Raw genomic sequence first — 19,161 nt, 5'->3', positions numbered from 1 at the left:
GGCTCCGAAAGAGGGGCCCATATCTCCTCTTATCTTTTCCCCCGCATCGAAAATCATACTAAAGCACATTCTTGCGTTGTCCACGGGAAGCCTCTGCAAAGTTTCTCAAGAACTCTGGAAACAGCTACACAATGGCCCCCAAGAGAGTATTGATCACCTACGGTGTTGACGTCGATGCTGTTGCCGGTTGGCTCGGTTCCTATGGGGGTGAAGATTCGACAAACGACATTAGCCGAGGTGAGTGAGTTTAGCGTACTGAGCGGCAATTATCCTAACAATATTTCAGGATACTGGGCTGGGACTGTGGGTACACGAAGGCTTCTAAAGCTCTTTGACAAGTATCAGATCAAGACAACATGGTTCATTCCTGGTCATTCACTGGAGACCTTTCCCGAAGACATGGCAGCAGTCCGCGATGCGGGGCATGAAATTGGACTGCACGGTTATTCGCATGAAAACCCAACAGACATGACTATTGAGCAGCAGCGGGATGTCCTAGACAAGACATATCGCATGCTGACTGAGTTCACCGGTAAACCACCACGGGGAAGTGTCGCGCCTTGGTGGGAGACCAGCAAAGAAGGCGCCCAATTACTCCTTGACTACGGCATTGAATATGATCACAGCATGAGTCACGAGGATTGTCAGGCGTACTATCTTCGTGCAGGTGACACGTGGACCAAGATTGACTACACTCAAAAGGCAGAAACCTGGATGAAGCCACTGGAGCACGGCACGCAGACTGGTCTGGTGGAGATCCCATCCAATTGGTACATTGATGATCTGCCACCCATGATGTTCATCAAGAACGCCCCGAACAGTCATGGCTTTGTCAACGCCCGAGACGTGGAGGACATCTGGCGCGATCACTTTGACTATTTCTACCGCGAGTATGACGAGTTTATTTTTCCAATTACTATTCATCCGGATGTGTCGGGAAGACCACATGTCCTTTTGATGCATGAGCGGTAAGTCAAGGAACTTATCTACCGTATTGACATCTGATCTGCCGCTGACAATTCGCACAAAAGCCTCATTGAGCATTTCAAGAAGCACGAGGGCGTTGAATTCGTGACAATGGAGCAAGTTTGTGACGAGTTCAAGAAGAAGAACCCTGTCCCGGAGGGCGCTTTGATGCCTGCGCCCGTTGGTCAGATGCTCAAGAAGTAGTGTGCTCATTCGAGCGTTTCCCAATTGAATAATGTTATAGGCCGGTCAATGTGAAACACATATTTTGTTCAACGACCCCCTCTAGCTTCCCGAATTTTTGGCTCCAAACACGTGCACTCGTATTCGTCCCCCCTATTTCTCCAAATCGCCAGCATATACAACTCCAAAATTTGAAAAACCTTCGCTATCTTTTGTCTATTTCCTGGTCTGCTAAGACGTCTCCAACCCGTTCGACTCCAAATGCTCACTGCCATCCATGTCACCTGCCTCAAATCTACGCGGACCGCTTTTCTGATATCTACCCTTTCGTCAGCTGAACCTCATCATAGCCCCTTCGACCCCAAATCCCCGTTATCACTCCCAGAAAGTAACTCCAACGGACTGACCCCAACTCCGCCTGGCAAGCGATCTTACTCCAAACGCCCGCCCTGTCGCCCACACTAAGCACCACTCAAATTGATCTTCAGCCTTGTTATCGCAGAAATATGTTAGTTTGCGGGGGAGAGATCAGAGTGGAGTCACCTAAATGTTCTCTCTATCTTCTCCTAATCCCGCCGATGACAACGTCCAGGGTGCTCCAGACCCAGGGGGTGACCTCAATCGTGACCGATCCTAGGACATTCACGGAGACCAGGACCGAATAGAGTTCGAAGGATGAGATAAGGTCTTGTTTTTGCGAACGGATATTTCCTCCTCGCTATATAATTCTCACCGCAGCGCCGCATCTCTTCATTTGATCTTGGGCTCAGGACGACGAGCTTCTCCCATTGAAGGATAGTGTGGCCGCCCATTGGCCTGTCGGGATATCCTCATCACTTCCATCAATTGCTACCAAGATGTCTGCCTCTCACGATGATATCAAGGCAGCACCTAGTTGTGACAATGCAGCGCGACCTGAGATGGAAAAGGCTGAAGTTGAAGACGTGAATGAAGTCTTCAAGAGGGGCGAAGGTCATATAGACTTTCGCACCGTGAGCTGGATACGTGCGGGCATCATCTTTTTGAAAAGTGAGTTTCATTCTATACCTGACATCTAGGCATACCAGCGGGATCAAAATCACTTAGTTTTTTCAAACGTCTAGTCATCTTCGCGACCGGTGTTCTTTCCATCCCCTCGTTGATGTACCAACTGGGAGCCTTACCAGGTGCGATCAATGTGGTCGGATGGACTCTTTTAAATACGTACTGTGCCATTGTCCAAGGAAATTTTCGCAACCGTCACCCGGGCTGCCACTCCATTGCGGACATGGCTCAGGTCGTGGGAGGGCCGATCATCAAGGAAATTGTGGGTGTCTTATTCACCGTGAGCTACGTGATCGTGGCTGCGTCCGGTATTATCGGGGTGTCGACAGCGTTCAATGCACTCTCGGGTCACGCTATGTGTACGGTGTGGTTTAGCTTCATCGCGACGATCATCATTGCTGGATTCGCGAGTGTTCGGAAGTTTTCGCACATTGGGTGGTTGACCTGGGTTGGGTTCGCGAGCGTGTACATCGCCGTGTTCATTATTGTGTGAGCTTCCCATCCCTCCCCCCATGACCCACGACGGAATTTCCCTTGACATTACAGGACCTCGAGACTAATGCCTGTCCAGAATCGGCGTCACAACCCGAGATCGGCCCGCAGCGGCACCAAAGACTGGCGATTATGATTTTGGGTATCGAGTCATCGGCAATCCCAGCTTCACCACCGGAATCACGGCCGCCGCGACCATCTTCGTCTCCAGCGCCGCCACTTCGGCCTTTTTGCCCGTCATCTCCGAGATGCGGAAGCCCAAAGACTACCCCAAGGCTGTGTACCTTAGTATGAGCCTGGTGACCGCCTCGTACCTCACCTTCAGTCTGGTCATCTACGCCTGGTGTGGACGCTGGATTGCCTCGCCTTCTCTCGGAAGTGCAGGACCCACCGTCAAGCGCGTCGCTTATGGCATCGCCCTGCCTGGCCTCGTCATCAGCGGCTGCCTCTACGTCCATGTGGCAGCGAAGTATCTTTTTGTCCGGATCTTGCGCAATTCACGTCATCTACAGGCCAACACGATTGTTCATTGGGGTACGTGGCTCAGCTGCACTGTTGGTATGGCCGCCATCTCATTCCTCCTGGCTTGCGCCATTCCCATTTTCACCTACGTATTGGCTCTCGTGGGTGCGTTGTGCTTCGCACCGCTGGCCATCAGTCTCCCTGGCTGGCTCTGGCTGTATAGTTATAGTGATTATCGCACAGGGACATTCCTGCAGAAAGTCATGTACGTCGGTCATGTGGTTCTGATCTTGCTGGGGGCTTTTATGACCGTGGGTGGAACATACGGAGTGATTGTGCAGATCAACCAGGCATACGCGGACGGGTCAATTTCATCGGCATTTTTCGTGTGCCGATAATAGTGGTACAGTTGGGTAAAAAAGAAAAGAAGGTGGAAAGATGGGCAAACTCGACCGCACATCGTTTCCTATGCTCTACGGCCTCCTCATTTTGTCTCTCAATTGATGTTCCAGCCTTTCTCGGGCTCCGTATGAGTGGGTCAAAGAACCCAAAAAAATATTTTGACGCCGATTTGAAGCTTTCTCAATGTTAGGCCCACTCCAGGGCTATCGGCTCCGACGGTAATCCAACTAGGCCACCTTATATGGCATAAAGAGGGTGCGTCAGCCTCGCAGCCAACTTAGTGCATGGATCTATATAATCAATGCACGCCCATCTTAGACCTGGTGTACCGCCGCGTGTCCCAGGGGGGGGCTTGGTTTAGGCTATTTTCGAGCGGATGAAATTTTCAGTGGGGAGATGTCTAGGCGCCAACCTTGGCTCAAGAATCCTTCCACACACTCGTGATAGTTCAACCCTCCGGACAATATAGAGTGGGTTAGCTTGGCGAACGTTCGAGATCCGCTCTCCTCGCGAGGGAAGCTTGGCCGTCCGTCTTTGCTCTACAGGGCGATTTGTGACTTTATCGAGGTCTTCGAGATCCTGCAAGTGCTCCCCCACGATCGCTTATTCCAAGCCCAACGCGTGAGCTAATCGCACCACTGAAAGATTCCAGAGGCATACATCTACGTACTATGTCGACATTCCTAACCCGCCTAGACATGGAACTGGTCAACTGCAATTTCCGGAACTTCAATGATTCATGGGCGGAACAGCTCAGTGCCAAGACAGCTGAGAAACCTCGCAGGAATTCCGCACTCGACCACACAGATGATGGGCACTGTATAATCATTGAAATAACCAGGAATAGTCGGAATGGATGCAGCAACCGAGTGCGTCGAGCTGCAAAGTTCAGGTGTATTCTCGATTGATCTCCACTACGGGAGTGCGCAACGAACTGCGCCCTGCGGACGAGGCAGTGTAGTTTATTCTCTCTCTCTCTCTTCCATTTTAACCTTGATGGGTGGATCCGCCATTTGTCATCTACTACGTATGCCATCACCGTGGCCGACTTGAAGAGTGGAGGTGTCTGGAATGATGATGACTCGCCTCTACCCACTCATCGTTCGCCTCCACTCGATCCGTCTGGTTATCTCCGAGCTCCACCCTCGGCTACACCCACGCCGCTCCCAATCAGTCATCCACATGCCTTGAATGGTGGTCGAGCCAAGACGAGGGCATCGACTCAAAGGCTGGGTTGATCTCAGCCAAGGATAACCGGTTCACAGGTCTTTTGCTCATGAAGACTTTTGTGGTCTGGGTCGATGCGATAACGAGCATCCTTTGAGTTTGGGGCCTATATGTACAAGGGGTATCTCCCGGGTCTGATGAGCACCGTGTGAATCTTCCTTTGCTCCAATTCAAAAGTGTTGGATGATCTTCTATCCCGTCCAGACAAGGTACAACCAGGATCCCTCTCCGACCATTCCGTATATCCTATCATCCATCGTATTCGCATTCGCTCTATCGTCCAAGATGATCCTATCACGAGTCTGTCTTCTGCTGGCTCTCACCAGCCTGGTCACATCGGCATCCATTCCCCCACCGTCAACGCGGGAGAACGTTGCCAGTCGCGAACTGGATGCCAACCCTGCATTCATCGGCGCAGACGCCCCCAGCAACGCTCCTCTCCACCAAGATAAACCTGTCCACGGATCCTACTTTCTGTCCGAATCTATTCCGGACGACGAGCACATCGCCGAACAACTGGCTGCCATGCGAGAAGCAGGCTTCCTAGCCAAAGATTCGGACCATCATCCCGTCAAATCCACCAAAAGCTCTCCTACCCAACTCGACGACATCAGTCCCTCGACGGCACTGCTTCAGGATTGGATCGCAGCCATGGATCAGGTTGCCGAGACCCAATCCGCCTGGGACTTGGCCCACTCAATTCTCCCGCCACTTCGATTCCTCATGATTGCCAGCACGGTGATTGCCGTTTTGACCATCATCCGCGGTTGTCTGCAAGCGCACCGATGAGTTGAAAAAAAAAGGTTCTTATTCACCTTGAAAGTCCACAAAGGGAGGATAAGACCGGGGGGGAGGGGATGAGGGAAAGGCAAACATATGCCGTCATCTTTCGTTTGAAACCGTGCCAGATTCACGACTCAATTTGGACCCAAACTGGGTCCTTACTTCCTATGCCCCTTCTGCCAATACCTCCATGATCTCCTCTCTCCACGCATGTTCTCGGTGATGATGATCATTCCAATTTACACTCGGACACTGCCGTCTCATGCACACATCCGCGCTAGTGGCCCCTTTTTGGAATAGGCTTTCTTCTGACCGGATGTGGATCACCGATCGATTCACCGATTCCCCTCGCTGCACGTGCGATGCATGACTGGACTGCGGACAGCCACCTTACTACCGAGAGCGAGGGATCAAATCGAGTCGATCTCTCTCTCTCAGCAAGCTTTTGGCGGAGGAGGAAAGGCCAAACAGGGGGGGGGAGAGAGAGAGAGAGAGTAGATGCAAGTTGCTGGGGGTCTGGTCCAGACACCCCATCTTTTCCGACCACATGCCGCGCGTCGATCGGACCACTCTTGCTAGTCCCGCATCTGGACTACGGCAGATTTATTCTCGCCCACTCTTTTTCACTTGCGACGGTTCTCTTGCAGCGTCAGAGCAGGTCAAGCTTGCAAGTTCTCACGGAGGCAGAATAGGCGGAGTGATGCACAAACATGACGCGTCACATGTATCGTGGCCTACACTGTAGTCCTGAACAGCATCTGCAATCGACATGAACAATGCACATTGCGATGAGCGAGACGGATACAGACCCTTCTCCTCCAACTCCTCTCCACCCAAGCTCCGTCTCCAAAGCGGTCAACTCGCTCACGTGGATCACCGCTGCCTCCAGTCAGTTCGCGCGGTACCTTTTCCCGACCGTGTGATGATTTGTCGCTCAGACCTGCAGCGAGGTCGAAACGCTTCTTGAAGACTAGATAGATTATACCGTGCCCACTCCTTTCACATCCTCGACGATAATACGCTACATTGCATTGGATTAACTCAATAGCAGAGTCACCAGTACCCTCCGTTCAGTTTCCTATTTGATAATAAAACCCATGGCCTCCAGCAGGCCAGAGATTATGCATCAATGTACCTAATCACCCAATTCCTCCCTTCATCCCGATTCTCTGTTCCTCTATCTATTCGCGTGCATATTCCCACAACCGCTCAACATGAGATCTACAGTATTCCTACCCACCAGAGACCCTCATGAATACAATCAAAACCCCTACCCACAGGACCTACACAAGAACTTAGTACTCAACCACCCCTCAAAGAAGATAAGGGAAATACTTTCCCCTCGTATCAAACCAGACCATTTGATCCACCCATCAAACCTCGGTGCTCACACACGGCCGAAATGGATATCTTGAACCTTAGTACCTGCACGACTCTACAGGGGAGGGGGATGAAGATTGCCCTCCCTCGTAAAAGTCACTTTTCCACTTTCCATCCAGGTTCCCGTCCACTCCCGCACCACGCGTAAACTCTCCCTTAGAGGTGGACACGCAAGTCCCGTCGCAAACCGTCATGCATCAACCAATCAAAATGGAAATCATCTCACAGGCGCTCTTTTGATTCGATACGATAGGATGCTTCCGACATTAGCTTTATCTAGCGGCGTAAGTTTGAGGATCTGAGTCCCAAGTATTTTCAACCTTTGGGAAGAGGTCCCGTCATTCGGCAATGGTGGCTGGAGAGAGGCCCCGGAGGGTGTGAAGACATACCTTCCGGAACGAGAATGGAGACGATAGCTAATCACTCACGACCTCGGGGACATTGTCCACGCCATATGCAGTCCAGCCCATCGTCTCGTGGAATCGATCTGATGGGGGACAAAATACGGAGGACGATCGTAGCGCAGGCTCAACTTCTCTTCTACAAGGGGAGACTAAGGTAATTCCTAGAACTTGTACTTTCCATGTTGGGACTCCCAGTCCACAACGTGATGTGTGGTCAACTACCAGTGCTTAGTCGCAGGATGTGTTTACTACCTAGGAACGAGCATCACAGAGAGAGCACTCAGTCCAGAGGGTCGAGTTGGAGAACGTGGACAATCTATTCGGAGAAGGCACCCCTGGATATGAAACTAAGTTGTCAATTTCAAGCTGTAATTGAGCGCAGACTAGGTGGTGACATATCATTGATAAATGGCATTTCCCATTCTCACTGCCCGATCGCTAAGAATATGAATTGTACAGATGACCACCCAGGCAAGGATGCAGAATAATCCACGAGGGACAAAACAACTCGAATAACGCGAGCATCTTCTTTTTTCAAACTCTTGGTTCTTCTCACTCGAGAAGCCCTCCGCGGTGAGGGAAGCCTAGCTGGCCTAACACTATCAAATGTCATGTACAGGAGTATGGCGAGGAGGGCAGAGGAAGAATTATGTACGGTGAAAACGTATTAGTATTGACCACTACCCCCAAAGTGTTGTGGTGGTGGTTGTTTTTTAGGAATCGTCGACCAGCCGCTTTTGGGACCAGGCACGCTTGGCACCGTCGAGGAGAACTTCCATATTGCCACTGTTATCACACATACTGCGGAATAGACCATCTTCCTTGTTGATGAGGGTCCACGGATGGTCGTATTCGACGACACGCCCGTGATCAAGGACCAAGACCTTGTCATAATCGATGATGGTCTGCAGACGATGGGCGATAGTGATAATGGTGCTGTCGTGGAGCTCCCGAAGGGTCACTTGGATCTTGGCATCCGTGGCGTAGTCGATCGAGGCGGTGGCTTCGTCCATCATCAACACGCGGGGCTTCTTGAGAAGGGCACGAGCAAGACACAGAAGTTGTCGCTGGCCTTGAGAGAGATTGGAACCAGACTCGGAGACTAGGCTGTCCAGGTTGTGGAAGACGTTCTTGTTGTCAACAAGCGCGGCGGCATCATTAGTGCCCGGGAGGTCGACGGCCGTGGTGGAGGTCGTGGGAGTCGCAGTACCCGATGCGCTAGAGCCAATGAGATGGACACGACGAAGAGCAGTGAAGATCTCTTCGTCACTGAATAGACCAAAGGGATCAAGGTTGCTACGAATCGTTCCAGTGAACAGTGTCGGGTCTTGAGGAACAATGGTGATGGCCTCCCGAAGATCCCGCAGACCAATCGCACCAATGTCGATGCCATCAATCACAATCTGACCCTTCTCGGCCTCCAGCCCGCGGAACAGTGCGAGGGCAAGAGAACTCTTGCCCGCACCAGTACGGCCGACGATACCGACCTTTTCACCGGCTTTGACGGCGAAGGAAACCTCCTTGAGCACAGGATCCAGATCGGGACGGTACCGAGTCGAATAGCCTTTGAACTCAACCGCACCCTGTGTTGGCCAATTGGCTTCAGGCCGCGATTCTGGGATCACGGCGGCGGCTTCCTGATCGACCTCCAGGTATTCCCGAACACGCTCTACCGAGTTCATGTTTTGCTGCACCTCGGAGTAGAGACGAACCAGCCAGAGGACATTCTCAGTGAAGGTCACGGCGTATGTCAGAGACAGACCGGCTGCACCGGCATCAATCTTTCCAACATTGATCAGCACAAAGGTGGCGGAAAAGAAGGAGACCAAAGCGCCAGTCCAGTCCACACGAAGAGCGAGCCATCGGTTGCTCGCCCACAGGTAAAGGTGTGGCCGGTTGTAGGCGTTAATGCGGCGGTGGTTATCAACGATAAAGCGAGGACCATCACCGTAGGCGCGAATCGTGACAATGCCGTTCAGGGTCTCGCCGAACTGCTGATAAAGAGGACTTCGCTGCACAGACTCCAGACGCTTCAGGTCCCGAGAAGAGTTGAGGTAGATGGCACCGAGAGCGGTGTACACAAGGGTGATGAAAAGACCTGCGATCAAGAATCCGGGCGTGATCACGGAGATCAAGATGACAATCATAATGACCGATGCCAAGCTATGGAGCATGCCAATGGCCACGGGCGCGACTTCTTGGTCAACCGCCTCCACATCTTTGGAAAAGCGATTCATGAGTTGGCCGAGAGGGGTCGAGTCGAAGAAACGGAATTTCGCATGCATCACCGCTCGAAGCAGGTTATCATGGATTTTCCAGGATGCATGCAAGGAACCCCAGAACAGAACGGCCTCTCGGGACAGAGAGATAATGATGTAAGCAACGCCGAGGAGCGCATAGACGCCCAAGTAGTAGCCCACATCGACTTGTCCATCATTTGCTGTGGTGGGCTCAGACTGCGACCCGAGTTGCAGCGTGTTCCAGGTATTCATCTTCGAAACGCTGCCTACAGTAAATGTGGGGGGTCGGAGGTGAGCGGCAGCGGCATAATTGCCAGCATCGCTTTCAGCAACCACACCGGAGGTGCGATAGGAATTGGCCCATTGGCGGATCCAAAGATTCGTGGACACAGATCCCAGCTGTTGCATGCAGAATACCGAGACTGCCAACACCCAGTAGTACCAGGAGCCCATTGAGCGCAAGTACATAATGACGGTCGACCATTTGATACTACCAACGGCTTTGCCTTCGGTCAGAGGTGATTTCTCGTCCTGCTGAGGCTTGGTGGCGGAACCATTGGCATTCCCGTTTGCCGTGACGGAGTTTTCCTCGGCATCCTCATCTCCATGCTGCGAAGGAACACGGGACAAACCACGGGAACTGACGCGAGACGCAGGCACTGACTTCATGAACTCATCGCCTAGAGCCCCAGAAGCAGCAAGCTCATCGGGCTTGCCTTGCGCAGCCACCTTGCCGTTTTCCAGGACAACTACATGGTCGGCTTGGGGCACTGTCAGAGCTGTGTTATGGGTGACGAGGACACATGTGCGGTGCATCATGAGGGGGCCAGTCAGGGCTTGCCGGAAAATGTGCTTGGCTGTGTGCGAGTCAACAGCCGACAAGCAGTCATCCAGAAGCAGGTGTCGAGCACTGCTGTAAATGGCGCGGGCCAGAGAGATACGCTGTTTTTGACCGCCAGACAGACTGATGCCCTTCTCTCCAACCAAGGTTTGATCACCGGCATCCAAGATTTCGATATCGCGTTCGAGCGCGCAGGCCTTCAACACAGCGCGATAACGCTTCTCGTCGTGTGGGGACGCGAAAATGATGTTCTCCTTGACCGTGGCATTCACCAGCCAAGCCTCTTGGGCGCAGTATGCAACGCTGTCGATGAGGCCAGTCTCGGGATCCACGGGTAGCTCTGCCCGATTGCATACGCCTCCCGGCAGGTGAACACGCCCTTCAACCAGACGCATCTCACCAAGCAAAGCCATGAGCAAAGAGGTCTTTCCAGAGCCTGTAGGTCCTGCAATGATACTGAGGCGACCGACCGGGAAGTCAACAGTCACGTCAATAAGGCGGAAGGCATCTGTGCCGGTACTGGAAGAGGAAGCTTCAGGCCGCGGGTTCACGGTGCCCCAAGTCAGCGTAGCACCCTCTAACCCAACGCGAGGAGGACCATTGGTAGCACTGGTCTCACGCAGTTGGGCATACTTTTCGGTTTCTTCCTCGTTCAGGTACTCATCAACACGGTCCAGCGAGACCTTGGATTCTTGTACATGAGCCACCATGTCGGCCAGCTGGTCGAGTGGTACCCGAAGGAGAGAAAACATTGACAATGCAGGGAAGGCGATCGATGGGGTCAGCTGTTTCTTTTCGACGACAGTATACAGGAAGAACGACAGTAAAGTGATCAAAATGGGCGTTCCGTACCATACGGTTGCCGCACATGACCAGAGAATATAACGTCGTCGGAGAGATTTGAGCTCAGTCTTCCGCTTTTCGTTCACGACATCTTGAAAACGCTGCTCCCAGGCAAAGTACTTGATAATACGAATGTTCTGAAGAACTTCATTGGTCGCATGGATGCGAGCATCAGTTCCCTTAAGAATGGCGCTCTGAACCTTACTGAACTGGCGGGCAATAAAAAGATTAACTGGCAGCATCAGCGCCATCAAGACAATACCAGCAAATGCGCTGAAACCCATAATCTTATAAAGTAGGGTAATTGCCATGATGACCTGAGTGGGGACACTGGCCCACAGAAAGTGCAGATAGGCGCCAACTTCGCTGACCTTGAAGGAGTCAATCGCCATCAAATTGATAATCGTACCGACATTGGCTTGAGCGGCAGTATCGTCCAAGTCAGCCGCAACAGGTTTGGTGGGGGCGGCTTCCGCGTCCTGTCCATTGGCCGAAGCGGCCTTTTTCTTCCGACCGAAAGAGAACAACTTCTTCTTTTGAGGCTTTACAGCGTCAGTCGTCTTGGTATCCTCGATGGCTTTTCGTGCAGCGTCCGTGGCGGCGCCAGCCTTGCGTCGGAGCGCTTTTGCGTAAATTTCACCGATGATGATGGCTCGGATCCTGACTCCCATTTTGCGGCCGATGAAGAGAGCCTGGCCGGCTGCAACACCCTGAATCAAGGCGGAGAAGAACAAAAGAATTGCGTAGAGCCATGCGGCATTGGGAGTGGTCGACCGGGGGTCTTCAACGTATTCCAGAATGGCTTTCAGGAGAAGGCTCGGCACGAACACGAACAAATCAGCAAAGATCGTCCATGCACCCTGCTTGAGAATAGTTCCACTAAAGAAGCGGACAAGTTTCCATGCCAGAGAACCCTTCATCTGTCGGTTTCTAAAGTCTGTGAGAACTGCCGCAGCCTTCTGAGTTGGCGTCAAGTTCCACACGTCCGGAAGCTCAAGAGTTTGACGATAAGCCTTCCATACCAGAGGATCCAACCATGCGAAAGTCGCTAGAGACAACAAGCTGGCTCTCGGGTAATGGGGTGGCTCTAACCCTTCCTCCCGTTCAACTAGGACGGGCTTATTTCCCCGCCGTGTCGTCAGGGTCATCAGGAGGAGAAAGCTGCTTAGCGCAAATTGAATGCTGCTGAGGGTCAAGGCACGTCGTGAAATGGGGTGGATAACCGCGGAGCGGAAGACCATGACGTTGAATAGCCATTGCGCTCCATAGAGCACTGCCGTGTGCGTCCAAAGTCTTGGGGCCGAGGAGAGGTCGAAGCTGGATAGCAGAAGTCGGACCAGAACCAGGAACAGAGTGTACCCCCACGAGACCAGGCCCGCCGTGGCAGGCAGGGCTCCATGACGTCCCCACCCTGCGGTTGTGAGAACGACGACGTGAAGGGCCACCTCGCCAATGAGCGCTGCGATTTCTACCACCACTACGGCCACCTCCCCACGTGGACGATCTACCTCAAGCTCAAGTTGCTCGATCTGCGCGGCTTCTTGGAGAAGAGGGTCCGACTCGTTCTCGGGGGAGGGTGCGATGTTCTCGTCATCTGTCGCTTCGGTGGAGAGAACCTTATACGAAACCGATTTCCGTGAGGCAACATAGCGATAAATGAGGTGAAGGATAAGAATGAGCAAGGACAAGGCGCACGCGGCCAGCGGTAGTAAGACTTGCAGAACGCTGTATTCAATGTGGACGGTCAGTAATCAAAAGGTCTCACAAGACAGCCGGCGGTCGGATAATCGAGGGTCCCGGTCACACGACGATTCACATGGGAGATGCAGTTCCACTCACTTGCGCTGGAAGCAATGCGACAGGTCGTCAATGGCCCATGTCGGGCCCCGACATTGCGGGAACATGTTGGGTCGGAACAAGCGGCTTGTATAGTGACGAAATTTTGTTCGGATCCAACGTCACCGGGATCGATCCACGCCTCGTCGATACGACGAGCGATCGTAGCTTTTTTGCACCCGCGCAGAGGAAGTATCTCTACTACTGCTGTGATGGGATTTCCCCGAGCAATTGACCAGTGCAGTTCTGCACGATTATATCCCAACGGGTGTGCACAATGGAATGAGCATCGCCAAGAAGCGTGTTTGGGCGAAGGATGTGGCTGCCGCGGGCCACCGTTGCGCCAGGCTGCCGCTGGGCAAGTGAGAAGGGGGAAATATAATATGAAAAATTGGTGATCTGCTGAAGAGCTGCCCGACTCCAGCCGCTGAAAAAGCTGAGTCTTCTCGATAAGAAAGTGTCCCAAAAGCAAAGGAACTCGTGCAAAAAGAAGGAATGAGAGGCAAGACACCGGGTGGTTGGTGAGGGGAAAAGCTGACCAGAACAGCGGTCGATGAAGTTTCCCAGTCTCCTCCAACTTTCCGTCGCGCTGGAAGCGGCGGGTCTTGGGGAGTCATCCCGCCCCGGTTCACTTGGTTTAGTCACCTCCTCTTTAGGTTTTTTTTCTCTCTTCTTAATTCTGGAAGGGAGCCACCAGAAGTGGAGTTAGGTTCCATTGGCCTTTCGGGGCTATAGATTGTGAGAGACTCGGTTTCTGTGATATCGGTTGGGACAGATCATCATGAAAACTTTGGTAGAAAACAGCATCTTCCATCATCCTCAGCGCTCTCAGCTCTTCCCCAATGGCTGTACGTGAGTGAGGTTGCGTCGTGGTGAGGCACAAGTGATCCAAGTACCCTCCGAGTCGTTCAGGCCAGGCCCGCACGTTGGAGAGGTACGTCACAAAGACGTTCCGCCCAGGTCGCATTCCACCGTTTCCAGGTCGGTCAAGGTCGCCCTCAATTGTCTGGCCGCCTTGGACCCCCCGCCGCTCCATGTTCCATATTGGTCCGACCGTATTCATGGTCGACTGGCTTATACGTATGCTGTAGTAGGTCAGCCGATCAACTGCATCCCCGTTCCATCGAGTCCCCGACACTTAGGTCCTCTTTGGAGGGCGCTCGGGGACTTTTCTGCACGTTTGGACTATCATCAAACGACCGTTATTCATCAACGAGGCTGCATGTTCTGCTCCGTGCATCCGCAGAGCACTAGTCCTCATTGAGACTCCGCCAGTAGATTGCTTAGCTCCAGTTGCTTATCGATGAGCCATAGCTGATTGGCGCTTGTCGGTCGATTCCCTTGGCAATCGAAAGGACCCTGACAGAGCACAGATTTGACGAAAATGGACAATCAGTAACAAGCGGAATGGCCGTTGACATTGGCACACAGTAAAATGCCAAGTGTAAACAAGCCTTATCCAGATAAGACGAACATCTGAGGAGCAATACTGCCGATAAGACAAAAAACCCCCGTGGTGCCAGCAATGGTCTCACCTTGATGCGTCAATTGTTCCCTGGTACCGTGATCACAACCCCTCGTAGCCCCAACGGACATGTTCTACTGCCCCGACGCACTCGACACACGCAGTCGATTAACTTGTTTCCCAAAAGTGATACTTCGTCGAAGCCGATCTCGCGGCTCAAGATTGGAACCTCTTGTCGCGCTTATCTCAACATCTGTCAAATTGGGTTGTTTGGTAGCCACCACAACTTATGGAAGGACTATGGCCTCATTTCGCCCTGTGTTTGCCCGGTGAGGGAAGACCTCCTTTGCCTGGAGATCGTTCAGGTTGCCTGGTTCTCTTCGAAGTGCTGCCTAGTGGGAACCACTCTGAGGCGATAATGGAAGCTTCTCAGCAACGATCTGGTAGCTTCCAGAGAAAATTCACGATCCCTCCCACTCTTGACATATCCGCGTCTTCTTTCCCTTCATTCAGCCTATAACGTTTCACACACTTCGCTTTCGTCTACCAGTCTACCAGTCTACCAGTTTCGAAAAACGCGTCCCACGAAACTTTTGTCTCATTGAAAACCCTCACAACAACGATCGTGGCTAGGTCGGGACATAATAACCTTACCATCGCGCAAAGCCATCTCTCGCTTTCCTCACCTGATCAAGTTTCATCCACCATGGCCGAGCGACTCCTCATGAAGGAATTTCGTGAGCTATCAGGAGCGAGCTGGGTTCACGTTGAGGTATATGATTCTGCCGTGTTTGCCCAGAGATACATGGGACACACACTGACGAAACTTTCTTGTTCCAGCTTGTCAGAAACAACATCTTCGAGTGGGATATCGGCTTACCAGTGCTCAACAAAACCTCCATGTACTACGGCGCGTATCTCAAGGCTCATATGACCTTTCCCCGAGACTATCCCTACAATCCTCCCGGTAAGTGACCCGCCTGATTTTCTGCGGTTGGACCTGCTCGTCATGAAATCGTCAAACTTATTGTGAGCGCTAGTCTTCCGCTTTTTGTTTCCTATCCTACATCCAAACATCTACTCAGCCGGATGGGTGTGTATCTCTATTTTGCACCCCCCTGGCGACGACGAGATGTCTGGAGAGGATGCCGCTGAGCGTTGGTCGCCTGCTCAATGTGTTGAGTCCATCCTGGTCTCCATTCTTTCCCTCCTTGACGACGCCGAATGCTACTCCCCAGCCAACGTCGATGCGGCCCTCCTCTTTCGCTTTGAGAAGGAAAAGTATCTGGGAATCGTCCGCGGTCAGGTAAAAGCCAGCATGGGTCACCGTCCTGCTGGTTTTAAGATGCCAAGCGATGAGCCAGTCGCACAGTCGAATGAGCAACCGGAGGATCTGCCGGAGGAAGAAGACTTCTGGGCCGCCTCCGAGGTTGACAGTGATGTATTCGACGATGTGGACCAGGAGGAAGAGCAGGAAGAAAGTAACCCCACTGAAGATCGTTAGAGGAAAGATCACTTGCAGTGGAACACTGCCAAACCTGTTCAAAGGGTCCACAGCTTTCCAACGTTGGTCATGCTACTGATATGCGCTGTACAACCACAGGTGACGTTTCTTTTTGTTTTCTTTTTCTGTGGCACGTCAGAGCATCTATCTGCGCAATATTTTCATTGCCATTATCTCTCATTCTTACAGGCAGACAGTTCAATATTTTTAACGTCTACCGGATTATCCCTGGCATACAATATTTCATGTTTTACCCCTTCCGCGCCGTCATATTTGCGTATCACTTTGATCAAGCCGCTAATTTAAATCGCTTTGGAGGCACTTGCCATTTGAATGGAAACTGATTTGCAGTGTTATCGGCATAAAACCTGGGCTCAATACTGCCTGAAAGATCTCTAGGTCCGTTCTGTACTCATGCACGATCGGTACGGCCCACGAAGACTTTTGCTGCGAAAACGTCTGGAAGCAAAAAGCTTTGCTGGCTTGCTGATGGAAGTGGACCTGTCGGAGTTTCAAAGGACCAAAATCCCAGTCCCATGATTCGAACACAAAACTCCTGTGCAGATGTCACGAACATGGATCTCACACCCTTGCATCTGTTTCTTGACAAAATATCTGACTAATTATTGATTTAGCTCTAATCCGTACAGACATGCGTGACATTTCGAGAAAGGATCAAGGATTCTCGTGCGCAGCGTTCCAGAAACATTGGGCACCTCTTGAGCACAGACCTGGATATGTTATGTTCCCTCGCTCATCGTCCATCTACCACGCAAATATCCTCCCAGAGCTAAACGTGATATTGCATAGTACTTCGAAGCCTCGACTGTATAGGCTCGGGTCGAAAGTAGCGAGGACATCGATTGATAGATCGTTTTGCGTCACATTCAATACTGCTGGAGAGATGGTGATGTATTCCTCGGCTTCCAATGTAGAAATACAAACTTGATCAGCTTCTCCGAGGCGATACCTAATGATTTTTACGGAGATCTTGGGTCCTCGTACCTTATCAAGGTAGGTAATATACACACACTACTTATCACGTACCTGATAGGCAAGCTATCAGATTAGTTTAATAGAAAGGCCGCCTATCTAGCAGAGGCAACGGGGCTGAGATATATAGTACCCATATGTTCAGAACTACCTATTGACCTGATGCTTGGGGTCCTCTGGAGACAGCCTCCGGCTTAGGTTATGTAGGTGTGAGGTACTGGAGTGTCGGATCACCCGTAAAAACGCGGCCTACCAGAGCTGCCCAGGTCCTAAAGAAAAGTCATTGACTCCGCAGCGTCATCAGCTAGATATAGATTTGTATTTGTCCTTTCATCCATAGACACACGCAGTCGTTCATCCTTTAAACTCGTTTTTCATTTCAAGAGGCCCCGCAAATTCCCCATTTCTACGAATTGAGGAGAGCATAACACTGATGATTGAACTTCAATTGGAAGAACGATCGCATATAGCGTGACTGTGAAGGAAAACGAGACAAGACAGACTCGGTGATCGCCTGTATTCAAAGTATCGGAGAGATGTGTAGCAAATAAGCAGGAGCACCCGCAGTAATGTAAAAGAAAAGAAAATTTTCTGGCAGAACCTTGGTTCTCTCCCAATAACTTTATTGAGGACTTCCAGAGAAGGCTCCTGCTCCGAAGCGTGCCCACCTATCACAGCGACAAGATCCTTGAATAGTGCCGAGGGCTTTGTGGAATGGATGCTTACCACCAGTCAGGACGCCGCCGTCCCGAGTACTAGGTTCCTATCGAGTACGGTAGATGTGGCCGATAGCGAGCTGATCACACCGCAGACTTGAAGAAGGGGAGGATCCATGATACTGGTAGAGTTCGAGGCCCTGAGCTCGGCTTTTTATACCGAGGCAAATGGTACTTTCCACGCATGGAGAATTTACGTCAGCTAGACGTCGTCTTAAATTTCGAGTGTTCGATATGAGTAGATTAATTTCTCAGCCGGCTAGTTGATTGACATGTGCTCGTCAAATCCAAGGCACACACCAAGCCGAGTAAATTAAATCATGCGAGATGGATGTGAATGTAGGAGAGTCACATGGATGGGTTTTGGTGACATCTAGACGCCTAGGTATTACATCGTTGTGCTTGAGCTTCATCCTCAACTAAGATAACATAGTACGAGGATGTCCGAAAGCAAATGAGAAGATATATCACCGTGGAGTAGTTGAGCCGTTTGCTCCAAATGATTTCCAAATTCTGTATAGCTCATGCCACCTCAGGTTAATATTTTATGTGATTGCGGTGGAAAATTGACTGGCAAGATTGCAGCACTAAAGTTGGTACTTGACAAGTCGACGCGCACCTGGCGCGTTCCCAAACCTTCGCATTTGGGCAACTCTTGGGGTGTTTGGCCCTGGACCTGAAACTCCCAAGTATTTTGTAGACTGGATAGCTGAAGGCGGAGATGCGCACCTTTACCCACGGGGCCCCGTGGAGAGGACCTACAAGCTCGTGCTCTCCTGAAAGTCCCAGTTCATTGAGCTCTTGGTGCGGGACTGTGGACTCCGTTCTATCCACCAGGTGACAGGGAATTTGATCGCCTCGGTGAAAATCCAGACCGGCTGCGTGACACCGGCATCTGGACCAGATTCTCATTTGCTACTCCCGAAGATTCGGATCCTTGGGGGCCGAAAACTCCAAAAAGTGGAGAAGGCTGGAGACTTAGCTTTTAGCGTGTCCGAAAGGAGCTCAGTGAGCCTACGGGATCTTTATTTGCAAGGTTCGGGACTATGCTTTTTCTCTCTACGCGACGAGAGTACCCGTATGATGCTGAACGTGCACTGACTGGAATAAACAGAGTCAGGTCCATCTCCCGCTCGAATGCGTGGCACAATCAGGGATCCGCCGACCAAAGATCTAGGGTACCGGGCACCTTGCAAACTTTTGGCATGCAAAACATTCAGTCCGTTGGGAAGCGTCTGGGCCGACAATCATACCTGTATCCCCTCCAAGAAACACGGCCAACCCCATAAGATTCCAGATCTTTGCCCAATCCTCTGGATTGAACTGCTACCTATGTGTGTATATCTTAAATTTTGTAGCTGAGAGTGTCACAAAGAGTGT

General features: G+C 51.6%; 5 protein-coding genes across 5 annotated transcripts; 4 read left to right on the top strand and 1 right to left on the bottom strand.

The window, feature by feature from the left end:
• Positions 1-131: 131 nt before the first annotated feature.
• On the top strand, positions 132-1,170 carry POX_a00600 (Peptidoglycan deacetylase; the record flags this gene model as incomplete). Its single annotated transcript, XM_050109539.1, has 3 exons — positions 132-237; positions 287-968; positions 1,032-1,170. The coding sequence occupies 3 exons, from the start codon at positions 132-134 to the stop codon at positions 1,168-1,170; spliced, it is 927 nt and encodes a 308-aa protein (XP_049973307.1).
• An 836-nt stretch (positions 1,171-2,006) lies between these two features.
• On the top strand, positions 2,007-3,545 carry POX_a00599 (uncharacterized protein; the record flags this gene model as incomplete). The annotated part of the gene is made up of 3 exons (XM_050109538.1): positions 2,007-2,178; positions 2,253-2,682; positions 2,765-3,545. 3 exons carry the CDS (start codon positions 2,007-2,009, stop codon positions 3,543-3,545), a joined length of 1,383 nt encoding a protein of 460 aa, XP_049973306.1.
• A 1,516-nt stretch (positions 3,546-5,061) lies between these two features.
• Positions 5,062-5,565, top strand: POX_a00598 (uncharacterized protein; the record flags this gene model as incomplete). The annotated part of the gene is made up of 1 exon (XM_050109537.1): positions 5,062-5,565. The coding sequence occupies one exon, from the start codon at positions 5,062-5,064 to the stop codon at positions 5,563-5,565; it is 504 nt and encodes a 167-aa protein (XP_049973305.1).
• Positions 5,566-8,056: 2,491 nt separating this feature from the next.
• POX_a00597 (ABC transporter 7) lies at positions 8,057-13,171 on the bottom strand (the record flags this gene model as incomplete). Its single annotated transcript, XM_050109536.1, has 2 exons — positions 8,057-12,992; positions 13,107-13,171. 2 exons carry the CDS (start codon positions 13,169-13,171, stop codon positions 8,057-8,059), a joined length of 5,001 nt encoding a protein of 1,666 aa, XP_049973304.1.
• Positions 13,172-15,274: 2,103 nt separating this feature from the next.
• POX_a00596 (Ubiquitin-conjugating enzyme) lies at positions 15,275-16,072 on the top strand (the record flags this gene model as incomplete). The annotated part of the gene is made up of 3 exons (XM_050109535.1): positions 15,275-15,340; positions 15,409-15,535; positions 15,609-16,072. The coding sequence occupies 3 exons, from the start codon at positions 15,275-15,277 to the stop codon at positions 16,070-16,072; spliced, it is 657 nt and encodes a 218-aa protein (XP_049973303.1).
• Between the last annotated feature and the right edge of the window lie 3,089 nt (positions 16,073-19,161).

The sequence above is a fragment of the Penicillium oxalicum genome, chromosome I, assembly GCF_001723175.1.
Source record: "Penicillium oxalicum strain HP7-1 chromosome I, whole genome shotgun sequence".
Taxonomy (NCBI): Eukaryota; Fungi; Ascomycota; class Eurotiomycetes; order Eurotiales; family Aspergillaceae; genus Penicillium; species Penicillium oxalicum.
The sequence above is the reverse complement of the archived record's forward strand: the minus strand, read 5'-3'. Positions and strand labels throughout refer to the sequence as shown.